This window comes from Anguilla anguilla, chromosome 16, assembly GCF_013347855.1.
Source record: "Anguilla anguilla isolate fAngAng1 chromosome 16, fAngAng1.pri, whole genome shotgun sequence".
Classification (NCBI taxonomy): domain Eukaryota; kingdom Metazoa; phylum Chordata; class Actinopteri; order Anguilliformes; family Anguillidae; genus Anguilla; species Anguilla anguilla.
In genome coordinates, this window is record NC_049216.1 from 3,786,787 (window position 1) to 3,801,443 (window position 14,657).

General features: G+C 43.4%; 1 protein-coding gene across 1 annotated transcript in view; it reads left to right on the forward strand.

Annotated features, from left to right (window-relative positions):
* The window catches only part of nadsyn1 (NAD synthetase 1), a gene marked incomplete at its 3' end in the record, with an annotated part of 23,800 nt that extends 10,804 nt beyond the window's left edge, over nucleotides 1–12,996 (forward strand). The window contains exons 10-19 of the mRNA XM_035395099.1: nucleotides 794–865; nucleotides 1,951–2,075; nucleotides 5,327–5,375; nucleotides 5,607–5,709; nucleotides 7,643–7,811; nucleotides 8,223–8,358; nucleotides 9,811–9,917; nucleotides 10,209–10,340; nucleotides 11,071–11,140; nucleotides 12,766–12,996. Coding sequence (XP_035250990.1) covers nucleotides 794–865; nucleotides 1,951–2,075; nucleotides 5,327–5,375; nucleotides 5,607–5,709; nucleotides 7,643–7,811; nucleotides 8,223–8,358; nucleotides 9,811–9,917; nucleotides 10,209–10,340; nucleotides 11,071–11,140; nucleotides 12,766–12,996 — 1,194 coding nt within the window. The remainder of the gene's footprint in view (nucleotides 1–793; nucleotides 866–1,950; nucleotides 2,076–5,326; nucleotides 5,376–5,606; nucleotides 5,710–7,642; nucleotides 7,812–8,222; nucleotides 8,359–9,810; nucleotides 9,918–10,208; nucleotides 10,341–11,070; nucleotides 11,141–12,765) is intronic.
* Between the last annotated feature and the right edge of the window lie 1,661 nt (nucleotides 12,997–14,657).

The following is a 14,657-nucleotide window of genomic DNA, read 5'->3' on the forward strand; positions in this document are numbered from 1 at the left end:
CGTTCTGTAATTGTTCCTCACTGTGCACTGTGAGCCGTACCAGTGGGAGGAAACTCCTGGTAGGTTTTTACGTCAGTCGACACGTCTAAAGTGAGAGGTCAGCACAGTCAAATCACCCGTTTTTTTAGAGAGCACTTCCTGTTCCCACACTTGTGTGTGCGCGTGTGTGTGTCTGTGTGTGAGCGCAAAAGACAAGTAACTGTTGCTGAAAGACACTCACTCAGCTCTCCCCTGTGAAATTCCTCTGTGAGCTTTGATAGGTAGTAAAAGGGTTGCTGATAGGCCCTGCCTCGTTTCACACAGCCACTGTTTGCATGTGCAGATTACGGCAGCCTGCTTACTGCATGCAGCCCTACTTCCTAATACTTACAGCAGGCGGACTGGTGAGCTGAGGTCAGAGCACATAGCAAGGTAAAACCTTGATTGTTTCCAAGTGAATTTAGTGTGTGTGATAAGTGCAAATGATGGACATGCTTTGTACACAGAAGCCCTCCAAAAGGACACGCTTTGACTGAAATACAGAGCTTAGCCGAAATGAGAATGTATTAATAAACGGGGTTTAAGACTGGTGGGATTCGTGCAATAAGGCCTGGGTTTTCAGTGGGCTTTGACTCCTGTGGTCTGCTGCTACTGCTGGTCGTGCTGAAAGACACTAACGAAATACAGAACCTCCTCCCTGTTCTTATTAGCAGTTGTGCTGGCTATACCGGCAAGATCAGCAGGCGAACGGATGTCAGATGTGAATGGAGTGAGTTGGCTCTCAGAAAGAGTGATGAATGTCGTTGCTTCGCAGGATGTGGTCACAGCCACACTGGACCTGGAAGACGTGCGCAGTTACAGGGGGCTGTACTGCCACCCACTCGTGGTAAGGACACGCACCATCCCGCTACTTTTGTGAGAGAAACAAAAAAACGGTGTCTGTCTGCAGTGCTTCCTAACCAGTAAAGCACATGGAGAATAACATGACTTTACATGTGGACTGTCCTGCGGCGCTACAGTAGTTCAGCATAATTCACACACCGTCATATAATCATCGCGTACTGTCAGACAGGATCAGTACTCTTGGAAGGTTGCACGCTGTATGTTACACGTACAATGTTGTTTGAGTGTTAAGTGCACATTAAAGGAACGCGTGATTTAAAAAAAAACAACAACAAAAAAACATTTAGCCAGTTTGGCTCATTGAGATTAAAGTCTCTTACACGGGAGGTCCTTTCAAGAGTCAGCAGTCTGTTGCGCATTTCCATTACACAAATAAGTAAAAAAGTAACATTTCATTTCTGTTATGAGGCTGGGTGGGTTTTAAAAAAACAGGCTTTGCTGAGAATGAGTCCAGTAATTGCAGGCAGCCCGAGTGGGGAAGCCTGTGTTTAGGAAGTTACCCCCAGCCCATTCTTTCCTTTATAAGGCAATAGTGCGAGTGATGTGGTTTAATGTTTGGAGGCGTAAGCTGTGTCTAAGACACATGCGTAAGCAGTAGCAGCATGAATATTCAGAACATCCCTATTACAAGTTAAAAGGAGGCTTGTGTAGGTTTCTTGTCAATTTCAGAAGAAAAACGACTTGTTTCTAAAGGGAAAAGCCCATTTTCACTTTCAGTTTCTCACAAAAGCAGCTAGTATCTATTTAAGAAGTGTCATCCAACCAAAGGCCAAGATATTTATAAGATGCTCTAGACGACAGTGCCATCACAAGTGGAGACATAAAGTCATGTGAAGTGAATGTTAAATTAACATGTTACGTGTACATATTAATGTACATGTTAAGAGAACATGTAAATATATCAACCGTACATGTTACCTGAACATGTTAAGTAAAATCTGCATGCTACCTGCACATATTAAGTGTACATGTTAATGACCTGTGATAAGTACCTGTGATCATGGTGAATGTTAAGTGTATATGTTTTTGTTCACTCATTGTTCTGTTCTGTTCCTTTAATCTGTTCAGGAGCACGAATGCAAGCCCGTTCACAGATTGAAAGTGAACTTTTCACTGTCGGATGCCCGGGATATCTACCTCCCGTCCCACGAGCCAATCGAATGGCACTTTCACACTGCTGAGGAGGAGATCAGGTAAATAATGGCACAGAGCGCCTCCTGCTGTTGTTCCTCAGAAACTACTCAAAGGTTCCTCAGGTAGCCACAATCCGGTCATTGTCTCATTTTGCAGCGTTCATTCAAATGCTCAGTTACAGGCCTGCAAAGGATGATCTGTATTCTACACCCTCGTAATCCCACTGCTTTGCACTAAAAGACAATCTGTGAACTAAAACCTCTCAAATTACTGCATTTCGCTAAAGTACGATGAGTAAGATGTACCCCAACCTCCACTATTTCACTATGGTCCAATCAGTAAAATATACCCTTTGTAATTTACTGTATTTCACGAGGGTACAATCAATAAACTGTACCCTCATAATCCACTGCGTTTCTCTAAAGAGCTCCGTAGACTTCAGACGAATTTGAATTTGGCGGATACGCCGTGGCTGTTGAACTGCTGTTGAATTCGGCACTGGGAGCAGATGTCTGCATACTCACTGGTTGTGTCCCAATCCAGTGTTGGCTCCGCCCTCATACAGTTCACTTGCCTGCTTCACTTGGGAGGACGTGACGCACGTGCCCAATGAGACGGGAGCATGCGCTTGCGTTTAGCGAGTGGGAGGGAGCGAGGGCGAAGCGGGTCATTTGAATTGAGAGCCACTTCACCCCATCTATACTCGAGAGTTGTTGCACAAAGTTCTAATAAGCTGCGTACCATGAGATGTAAAACATTTCTGTACCATACCTTTAAATGGACGATTTGCCTGCTGTCAACCTGTTTCCCTTTATTTTGCTTGATTAACAATCAAACAATGAATTGACTGAATAGGACTGATATGCAGCCTATAATTATTCAATAATGACAATGAGAAAGAGATAACTACAATTGTTTAACAAGGGTGGCAATAATCTGAATTTCCAAGAACATCCCGAAGCTTTCCCTGAATTGTATCTCACGTTAGTGTACCGTTTTCTTATCGTCACATTAAGAGAATAACTCATTTAAAGAGGACACTCGATTTAGACAGTACGACATAGACATTAGAAAGCTTAAATTTAAGTTGCTCGACCCGGTGCAACACATAATTCAGGCTAGAAAAACAAGTTTATAGAAAATATGTGCTGATCATTGAGCATTTAAAATTGCTGAATCTTTGCAAGACATTTTATGTAATTATAAATGTGGATAGAGGAAAATGCACACATTTATGATGCAAAGACTAGTAGTGTTATCGCAAAATAAATTGGTAATCATTTACCTATTGGTCTTGGCCTCCATACATGGAGCCTACATGGAGAAAGATTTGGAGTAATCATCCAGTTAAAGGTAAGATTACAGAGGGGATAGATTTTTCTGACACAAATGCTGAAACGATTTTTAGCACTTTTAAAATGGTGCCAGGGATAGACGGGTGCCTGAACCGATAGCTACCTTCTTTAAAATAAAGAGCCAGGGATGATATTAAAGAACATATTTTTATTGTAAAGGCAAATAAATTGAACGCGTTGTTTAAAATATATGTGTATGTATATGATTGTTGTAATACAATGTACACCGTTTTGCTATTAACCGAGTTCAGCGTTCGCTAGCTTGCTAATGGTAGGGGAGAGCAGGGAAATAAATGTTTTTGTATTTGGCTCAATTCTGAAAATATTATTAGAGATAGATTAATCATCTCTAATTCGACATAGAGTACATCCTTCGGCTATGATTACACACCACAATGAAATTTCTCGGAATTACCATAGACTGACCTGACCGGAAGTACCGACAATGAAATGTTATATTTAACTCCAAAGTCGGGGTAAAAACGAATTCGGTGTGAGGTGCATCTAACAGTCTTAATAGCTTTAAAAGTTAACACAAACTAAGGCAATTCAATACAATCCCATGTTATACGATAGTATTTTTTATAACATTGTTTTTTGTGGCCTGCCTATATTGGTGAAAATCTATCACAAGACTTCACATTATTCTCAGTTCCCATCTAATGTGTGTGCGATGCGAACAGCTGTATCAGTCGATGTCATCACGTTGCCTAAAGTTAAGTAAATGTATGACGATTTGCTTATGCAGGAGAAACAATCTGTGTCCTTAAATGCAAGCCTAACAAAATATACACTGTTAGAAGCATAATTTAATTGGTTAAAAGGCTTCTCAAAGATCAGTATAATGCTTGCCACTGAATGGTTGTGTACTGGGCAGAAGTTGTAGTGTCGGTTCCTTATTACAAAGAAAGGAACCATTGTTATTAAAACATTGCCATCATAAATCATAAAATAGAGAACTGTGAGTTTTTACACTTTCGAACAGTATATTGTGTGACCTGATTGAAAATTTAATCGTTAAAAAAAACCAGAATGAAAGCAAATGAACCCACTCGGACCGGTGCAACATTACTGTGAGGGAGCTGAAGAGCAATCAATAAACTATGCCCTCGAATCGCTGAGCCTTAACTGATGCATGATGGGAAATGGGACTGCAGCTCTGCATGGCTGTGATTCCTGCACTGGCACGACTCTCATTTTCACTGACTGGGTTCATTGTGTCATCGGAAACGAGGAGTTCTACCTGCAGTGCCATACTCTGCAGACCTCCATAGAATGCTTGCGTATTCCTGGGAGTGCGCATTCATGATCAGAGCGCAGTTTTTCTTTTATGTGATCACGTGTGTCAATGTGCAGGATGTTTAGCTGATAACTGCGAGGGGTTCGACTTTGAAGGAGTGGGCTTTATTGGCATTTAATGGATTCAGTTGTTATGAACGTGTACCTAAACGTACCTTAAACGCCGCAGTCATCATGCTAGCAGGAGGCCCCAGAAAAAAGGGGGGGTGGGGGGTTGGAATCCTGTAGAAATAGTGAGTGATCGCCCACCAGTCCCCTCCCTTGTTGATGTGTACAGAGATTTCCTTACCACTCGCGTCAAGCCTGTTCCTTCACACAGTTTAACGTGAAATGTTGCTCATTTGTGAATAGAACAATGGGACCGCTATAACAGCAATCAGGTGGTTTTAATCGCTGGCCTGAATTTGTGTGCGTTTGTGTCTATGATTTATGTGTGTGAGTGGGAGTTTATATGTGTGTGCGTGCGTGCGTGCGTGCGTGCGTGCGTGCGTGCGTGCGTGCGTGAGTGAGTGAGTGCGTGTGTGTGTGAGTGCGTGCTTGGCGAGTTCGCGCGCGCACGTGTGTGTGTGTGTGTGTGTGAGAGAGAGAGAGAGAGAGACCCAGTTCTTATTTGGCTGTATGTGAGTGTCTCTCTCTTCCTTGTGTACTCTTTCTAGCCTTGGTCCAGCGTGCTGGCTGTGGGACTACCTGAGAAGAAGTGGCCAGGTAACTGTGTTTGGATACTAAATCGGTCAGCTTTTATTCATGAATTTGTGTTATGAATAGATTATAGATTTGATCAAATTTTAGATTTTCTGTTCTACTGTGTTCTACTGTGTGCTGCGTGTGTTTGTGTCTTTGTATACATATTTGTGCACATGTGTATGCATGTTTCTGTCTGTATCTGCGTATGTGTATTTATGTCTGTGTGTGTGTGTGTGTGTGTGTGTGATTTAGGCTGGCTTCCTGCTTCCTCTGAGTGGAGGTGTGGACAGTTCCTCCACTGCCTGCATTGTGTACTCCATGTGTCATCTCATCTGTGAGGCTGTGAAAAATGGCAGTGAGTATCTGTAGCACAGCGCACACCTCTGCCTATTACTGCTAGCACACACTGACACTACTGTAGCACACCTCTGCCTATTACTGCTAGCACACACTGACACTACTGTAGCACACCTCTACCTAGTACTGCTAGCACACACTGACACTACTGTAGCACACCTCTACCTAGTACTGCTAGCACACACTGACGCTACTGTAGCACACCTCTACCTATTACTGCTAGCACACACTGACACTACTGTAGCACACCTCTACCTAGTACTGCTAGCACACACTGACACTACTGTAGCACACCTCTACCTACTACTGCTAGCACACACTGACACTACTGTAGCACACCTCTACCTACTACTGCTAGCACACACTGACACTACTGTAGCACACCACTACCTACTACTGCTAGCACACACTGACACTACTGTAGCACACCACTACCTACTACTGCTCGCACACACTGACACTACTATAGGCCAGGCTATTTCTACTGTAGCACAAGCTAACACTACTGTAGCGCATGCTAACACTACTGCTAGCACATGCCATCACTAGTCTAGCCCAGGTTAACACGACTGCTCGCACTTGTTAACACTACTGCTAGCACATGCTGACACTTCTGTGAGTACATGCTAACACTAATGTAGCACACGGTGACACGATTGTGAGCACATGCTAACACTACTGCTAGCGCACGCTAACATTACTATAGCACACACTAACACTACTGTAGTGTATGGACACTTCTGCTAGCACATGCTAACAATACTGCTTGCACATTGAAACACTACTGTTTGAGCTGGCGCATGCTGGGATACACAGCTAACTCAAAGCTTTTCCATACAGATTTCATTAAAAAAAATCACAGAATTCAACATTCCAAAATGAGCTACTCATGTTAGTGGGACCGTTTAATGTCAACACATGACAATGGCAGCCATTTCGGCAATCTGGTTATCATAGTCTTATAAGACCTAGTAGAGGTTATGACTTCATGACTTTTGGCTGGTGGGGGCCTTCTCGTGCAAGTGCAAGTATGCAAGCCTGGGAGCACTCTTATTAAATACGGGTGTTTGTGTGTGTGTGTGTCTGTCTGTCTGTGTGTGTGTGCAGCATACATGGAGTAACCCAAAATATTTGCTTGATTATTCTATTGGGAGTTCTGTGAGTGATTGATTATTCTATCAGGAGTTATGCGAGTGATTGATTATTCTATCAGGAGTTCTGTAAGTAATTGATTATTCTATCAGGAGTTCTGTGAGTGATTGATTATTCTATCAGGAGTTCTGTGAGTGACTGGTTATTCTATCAGGAGTCCTGCGAGTTATTGATTATTCTATCAGGAGTCCTGTGAGTGACTGGTTATTCTATCAGGAGTTATGCGAGTTATTGATTTTAATTCTATCAGGAGTCCTGCGAGTGATTGATCATTCTATCAGGAGTCCTGCGAGTGATTGATTATTCTATCAGGAGTCCTGCGAGTGATTGATCATTCTATCAGGAGTCCTGCGAGTGATTGATCATTCTATCAGGAGTTCTGCGAGTGATTGATTATTCTGTCAGGAGTTATGTGAGTGATTGATTATTCTGTCAGGAGTCCTGCGAGTGATTGATTATTCTGTCAGGAGTTCTGCGAGTGATTGATTATTCTGTCAGGAGTTCTGCGAGTGATTGATTATTCTGTCAGGAGTTCTGTGAGTGATTGATTATTCTGTCAGGAGTTCTGCGAGTGATTGATTATTCTGTCAGGAGTTCTGTGAGTGATTGATTATTCTGTCAGGAGTTATGTGAGTGATTGATTATTCTATCAGGAGTTCTGTGAGTGATTGATTATTCTGTCAGGAGTTATGTGAGTGATTGATTATTCTGTCAGGAGTTATGCGAGTGACTGGTTCTTATTTGAGTATTGCACACGAAACTGCCGGCTGTGTGTGCAGATACCCGGGTGCTGTCAGACGTGCAGCAGGTGGTGACAGATGTCACCTACGTGCCCACGGACCCGCGGGAGCTGTGCGGACGGCTCTTCACCACCTGCTACATGGCCAGCGACAACTCCTCCCAGGAGACCCGCGCCCGCGCTCAGGAGCTGGCGTCCCAGATCGGCAGGTCCGCACCTCTTCCTTCCCCACGGGCGTAGAAACGAGGGAAGTAGACCGCTCGTCTTGTGTAAAAAAACCCGTACTGTGCGGCCAAGGTTGGACTGAATGAGAACAGTGTTCCTTTGTGGATGTAAACTGTGTGGCTACACGTGGGATCCCTCTTCTTAAATTGTGCGTGCGTGTGTCTGGTGTCTCAGGCCCAGAGCTTTCTCTTCAGTGATTGACCTTCATTGTGCAGCAGTAATGCTCAATAGTTAAACTCTTGTTCTAGTTATTAATAAACCAATGAGCCAGGGAATGTTTAAGATTGAACAGAAATCTTACTGAGGGTAGGAATTTTGCCGTTTTGTCATTTTCTTAGAAGAAAGTCAGTGTGAAACAGCATGATAATGAGTGCTCCGTTTCTATGCTTATTCAGCATTCACATCAACCTAAACATTGACATGGCTGTCAAAGGAATTCTGGGAATCTTTTCCGTGGTGACGGGGAAGTGGCCTCAGTTCCGTGTCAATGGGGGAAGCACCAGAGAGAACCTTGCTTTACAGAATGTGCAGGTATGCAAAGGTCTGGAACATATAGGGTATGTGGAATTCTACGGAATGTACTGATATGTGAAACGCTACAGAATTTGGCAGTATTTGAAACTCAACCGAATGTGCATCAACAGTTAACACCCCTCCCTTATCCAAAAATGTAAAATTAATTTTGTTTGTTTAATTTGTTAATTATTATCAGAGATATCAATTATCAGTTAAATCACCAGATTTGTTGATAGGCAGAGCAACCTGTTGGATCAAATCATAACTCGCAACCAGATTTATTAAGTAACAAATATATGATGTCTAATGTAAAGACGAAGAGTGACTACGCTAAAATTAACGTTACAGACAAGTTACAGTGACAAAGATACAAGTGAAAGAAAATACCAAACCACAGCCTGTTCCTCCAAGACGGTCCCAAGAAAACCAAGACCAAACTTCAAAATCCAGTAGGCAGGAATATTCCTCAATGGGAAGTATGAAAATATGAAAATTCCAGATGAGCTGTAAGACAAAAATGTCAGACCCTGCGCACATCAAATACTAAGCAACACCAGGACCATATGCAAGGTTCAGATTCCTCAGGTGGCAACTGCAGATATCAACCCCCAGAGTGTCCACCTCAACAGATGCTAACTGGCTGAAGATAAGCATTCAAAATTCACTCCCTAAAATCTTCTGACTCTGAATTAAAGTCTGCATTTCTTTTCCAAGAGTGGAGGGGAAATGGTTGAGAAAGATGGGGGCTGGTAGCTGCAGTGATTGGGTGAGGTATGAAGTGTGGGGGTCTGGGAGCAGGGTCAGACAAGGATTGCCTTATCCGAAAGCTAGTAAATGTACATATTGAAGTTGCCTTATGTTGTCTGTGGCATAGAGGAACATAACATAAGGCACTATGAGATTGTTATCAAAAGATTCCTGGTTTTAAGCCCTTTATAAAGACACCAACGATGAATATATTAAGAGGTAATCCAGCTCAGCTATTGAGTATCCCTAAAAAAACATGGCGGTATACTGCTGCTTTTGGCTGCAAGAGGTGATTTTTCTAGACAAATAGTTTGTTCAAATCCAGCCAGTTGTGATCTCCACCTTCAGGCAAAATATTGTCCATGCAACAAAACCAATCGCACCACGTGGGTTTCCGCTTGAAGCTGGAACAGTTTCCATAAAAATTTAGATTTCAGCAATCAGGCCTCAAATATCATTATATAGAAATGAAGATTTCACTGAGTGATTTCAATTAAATGTCGTAGATTGCACTTAAACTTAATTGGAACGTGACTCTAAAAGTCCAAAAGTCAAACATTGGTTGGCAAGAGTACTCACTACTCACATGGTACCCTATGGCTGTGCAGGCCCTGGGTTGGATAGGAGCTCCAGGAGATCCTGCAGGTCTGGGGACTGTGATGTTTGGTGTAGTATATTCTGAAGTGCCCGTGATCAGCTGCCCCTTACTCTAACCCACAGGCTCGGATCAGGATGGTTCTGGCATATCTGTTTGCCCAGCTCAGCTTATGGGCCAGGGGGAAGCCAGGAGGCCTGCTGGTTTTGGGATCAGCCAATGTAGATGAGAGGTGAGAGAGAGGGAGCGAAACTGGTGTATCTAACAGAATAGAATGACAGTTAGAGCTGGTACAGCGCAGTGAGTTATTCTACCACCATCATCTGTAACAGCACTCTGGTACAGAGAAGTGAACCAAACTAGTTCTGATGAAGTTTGATGTGGCCAAAATGTTAACTGTTTTCATGGCTAAATAGCATGCTGTTGTTTGTTTTTTGGAGCATCAAGCAAGAGTGCGAATCTTTCTTTTTCCTTTTTTTCTAACTCAATAAAATGAACTGAGAAGGTTTAAACTTTGTCTCAGCCTGACAGGATACTTCACCAAATATGACTGCTCCAGTGCCGATATCAACCCTATCGGTGGGATCAGCAAGACTGACCTAAAGAGCTTCCTGCTGTACTGTGTGGACAGGTTCCAGCTCACTGCACTGAGAAGGTCAGACCTGTCAACTGCGGATCTCTATTAGCTGCTTTTTGTTCAGAAGTGTTTGCTTATTGATCAGGGTAAGTTAACAAAGTTAACAGTTTCATTTATGTCAGCCGGAATAGTTCGGGTTTAATTTATGTTAGCGGTATTAGTTAGTGGTTTTTAATTTGTTAGCAGGAATAGATAGTAGTGTTCATGTTAGCGGGAAAAGTTACTTGGAATAGTCAGTGGTGTTTAGTTTATGTTAGCAGGAATATTTAGTGGTTTTTAGTTTACGTTAGCTGGCATAGTCAGCGGTCTTTAGTTTATGTTAGCTGGAATAGACAGTGGTGTTTAGTTTATGTTAGCTGGAATAGACAGTGGTGTTTAGTTTGTTAGCTGGAATAGACAGTGGTGTTTAGTTTGTTAGCTGGAATAGTTGTGGTGTAGTTGTGTTTAATTTATGCTAGCTGGAATTGTAAGTGGTGTTTAATTTATGTTAGTTGGAATAGCTTGTGGTATTTAGTTTATGTTAGCTGGAATAATTAGCAGTGTTTTGTTTGTTAGCTAGAACAGTTAGCGGTGTTTAGTTTATGTTAGCTAGCATAGTAAGCGGTGTTTAGTTTGTGTTAACTGGAATAGTTTGCTTTAAATGTTTCGTAATTTCTGTGCTTTTTTATTATCCTTGCCTTATATAAAGTGATATTTAAGCACAGCTCTGTGCCGCATGCACACATGCCTGTCACTCTGTATTCTGCAGTGTCATGGCTGCCCCGCCTACAGCTGAACTGGAGCCACTGGACAATGGGCAGGTGTCCCAGACTGATGAGGTAATAACTGTGCTGATGTCAGACTGTGGCTTAGTAGCTATACTACGTTAAAGCGTAGGATTAAAAGGATTACATCCTAAAGTGAAAACTCTTTAGATGTTATTTTTTTAAATACATTTTTTCTCAGATTAATTGACACGACAACACATGTACAACATTTATAGCGCATTTTGTACACTTGGTTGCACAAAACAAATAAGAATTGATGTATCAGCCAGAATTCTGTAAAAGTAAGATGTTAGAGGACACAACCAATTCATAAACCCACTGACTAAGGGTTTTTGAGCTGTTTTCCTCCCAGACTGGGCTTATCCTTTAACTGTCTGCCAGATCCTGGGGTAAAAAGTCTAAGGGGTTGCCAGATGTTAAAATATAAGTAATTGTAGCCCTTTATGGTGGCACATCAAGGGTAGTGCCCTGACTGTTCCTCTGAATGTTTGGGTCTCTCCAAGTCCATTAAAAAAAATTCCTTGTCGTCACAGTGACATCAGACCATACTTCATCTCCAACTTCAACCCCCAAGTGTATTTCCCACAACTTCCATTGACATCCTGCAGAATATAGAGTTTTTGTGGAAAAGATAAGATTTGTAATGACGTTAGATATTAGAAGTAAGTTGTCAGTGGTGCTCTTAACTGGTTGAACTATGGGGAATTTATACTTGGGCTGAATAAAATGTTGAATATGTAAAAAGGCAAAGAAAGGTGTATCAGGAATATCATATCATGATTGAAGATGTTGGAATGACATCAAGTTCCCCTCCTGGGATAAGTGACGGACAATTCTAATCTATTTAGAATACCAGTCACCAAAAATAGTCTTTCCATGGGCTGGGGGTTCGCCCTGTATTGAGTCAGTGGGAGTAGTGCAGAGGAATAGCCAGTATGACCAGCCTGCTTGGTAGCATCATACCAGATCCGTAATGTGCTGGAAATAATTAAGGTGCCACTAATTTTGAAAATCCCAGTTTTATCCCAATCAAATATAGTAAGGAAATGAAGCACAACACCGTCAGTCTATATGGGGCTCTGCAGAAGAAAATTCTGGAACCAGCTCAATGTGGTGCATGCATGACATGCCCAGTCATAACAGCATAACACCCCCCTCCCCCCTCAGCTGGTGGCTTCTTTATTTTCAACTGTGACTTCTTTCCATGCCAAATACCCTTTGAAAGAGCTTTCTCAATATCCAAAATGGTTGCTTCATTAAAATGCAACATTTCCATGAGGCAGAGGATCCTTGGCACGATGTTCCTGTAATATGTGGCAAGATAAAGGATCTTGTGAGTGACGTTCAGAAGGACAAGTGCTAATCTGCATCTGTGAAATCAGAGCCTCTTTGCACACCGTGTCCAAACATGCATGCACTTTCCCCTTTAACTCATTTTCCTGTGACTCAGTCCTCTCCCTTTACCCACTGTCCCACTGTTACTGGCTGTGCTGTGGCATGCAAGCCCATTGTGCCCAAATGAAGGTTTTTGAAGAAGCCCTGTTTCCCCCCCCCCCCCCCCCCCCCCCCCCCCCTCTCTGTATCTGTCTCTCTCTGTCTCTCTCTCTCCCCCTTCCTTCCCCCTTTCTCTTTCTCTCTGCCTCTCTCCGCCCCCCTCTCTCTCTCTTCCTCTGCAGGCTGATATGGGGATGACTTACTCGGAGCTGTCTGTGATTGGTCGGCTGCGGAAGATCTCCATGTGTGGACCATACAGCATGTTCTGCAAACTCATACACACGTGGAGGGATGCCATGTCCCCCTCAGAGGTCTCAGTCACTGCTATACTGTACCATCAGCACTCACACACACACACACACTGCTATACTGTACCATCAGCACTCACACACACACACACTGCTATACTGTACCATCAGCACTGGCACACACACACACTGCTATACTGTACCATCAGCACTCACACACACACACTGCTATACTGTACCATCAGCACTGGCACACACACACACTGCTATACTGTACCATCAGCACTGACACACTCACACACACACTGCTATACTGTACCATCAGCACTCACACACACACACACACACTGCTATACTGTACCATCAGCACTCACACACACACACACACTGCTATACTGTACCATCAGCACTGACACACACACACACACTGCTATACTGTACCATCAGCACTCACACACACACACACACTGCTATACTGTACCATCAGCACTGACACACACACACACACTGCTATACTGTACCATCAGCACACACACACACACACACACACTGCTATACTGTACCATCAGCACTCACACACACACACACACAGACACACACACTGCTATACTGTACCATCAGCACTGACACACACACACACACACTGCTATACTGTACCATCAGCACTCACACACACACACACACACTGCTATACTGTACCATCAGCACTCACACACACACACACACACTGCTATACTGTACCATCAGCACTCACACACACACACACTGCTATACTGTACCATCAGCACTGACACACACACACACACTGCTATACTGTACCATCAGCACTCACACACACACACACTGCTATACTGTACCATCAGCACTCACACACACACACTGCTATACTGTACCATCAGCACTGACACACTCACACACACACTGCTATACTGTACCATCAGCACTCACACACACACACACACACTGCTATACTGTACCATCAGCACTCACACACACACACTGCTATACTGTACCATCAGCACTCACACACACACACACACTGCTATACTGTACCATCAGCACTCACACACACACACACACTGCTATACTGTACCATCAGCACTCACACACACACACACACACTGCTATACTGTACCATCAGCACTCACACACACACACACTGCTATACTGTACCATCAGCACTGACACACACACACACACTGCTATACTGTACCATCAGCACTCACACACACACACTGCTATACTGTACCATCAGCACTCACACACACACACTGCTATACTGTACCATCAGCACTGACACACTCACACACACACACTGCTATACTGTACCATCAGCACTCACACACACACTGCTATACTGTACCATCAGCACTGACACACACACACACACACACTGCTATACTGTACCATCAGCACTGACACACTCACACACACACACTGCTATACTGTACCATCAGCACTCACACACACACACTGCTATACTGTACCATCAGCACTGACACACACACACACACACTGCTATACTGTACCATCAGCACTCACACACACACTCACACACACACACACACACACACACTGCTATACTGTACCATCAGCACTCACACACACACACACTGCTATACTGTACCATCAGCACTCACACACACACACACACACACTGCTATACTGTACCATCAGCACTCACACACTGCTATACTGTACCATCAGCACTCACACACACACTCACACACACACACACACACACACTGCTATACTGTACCATCAGCACTCACACACACACACACACACACACACTGCTATACTGTACCATCAACACTCACACACAC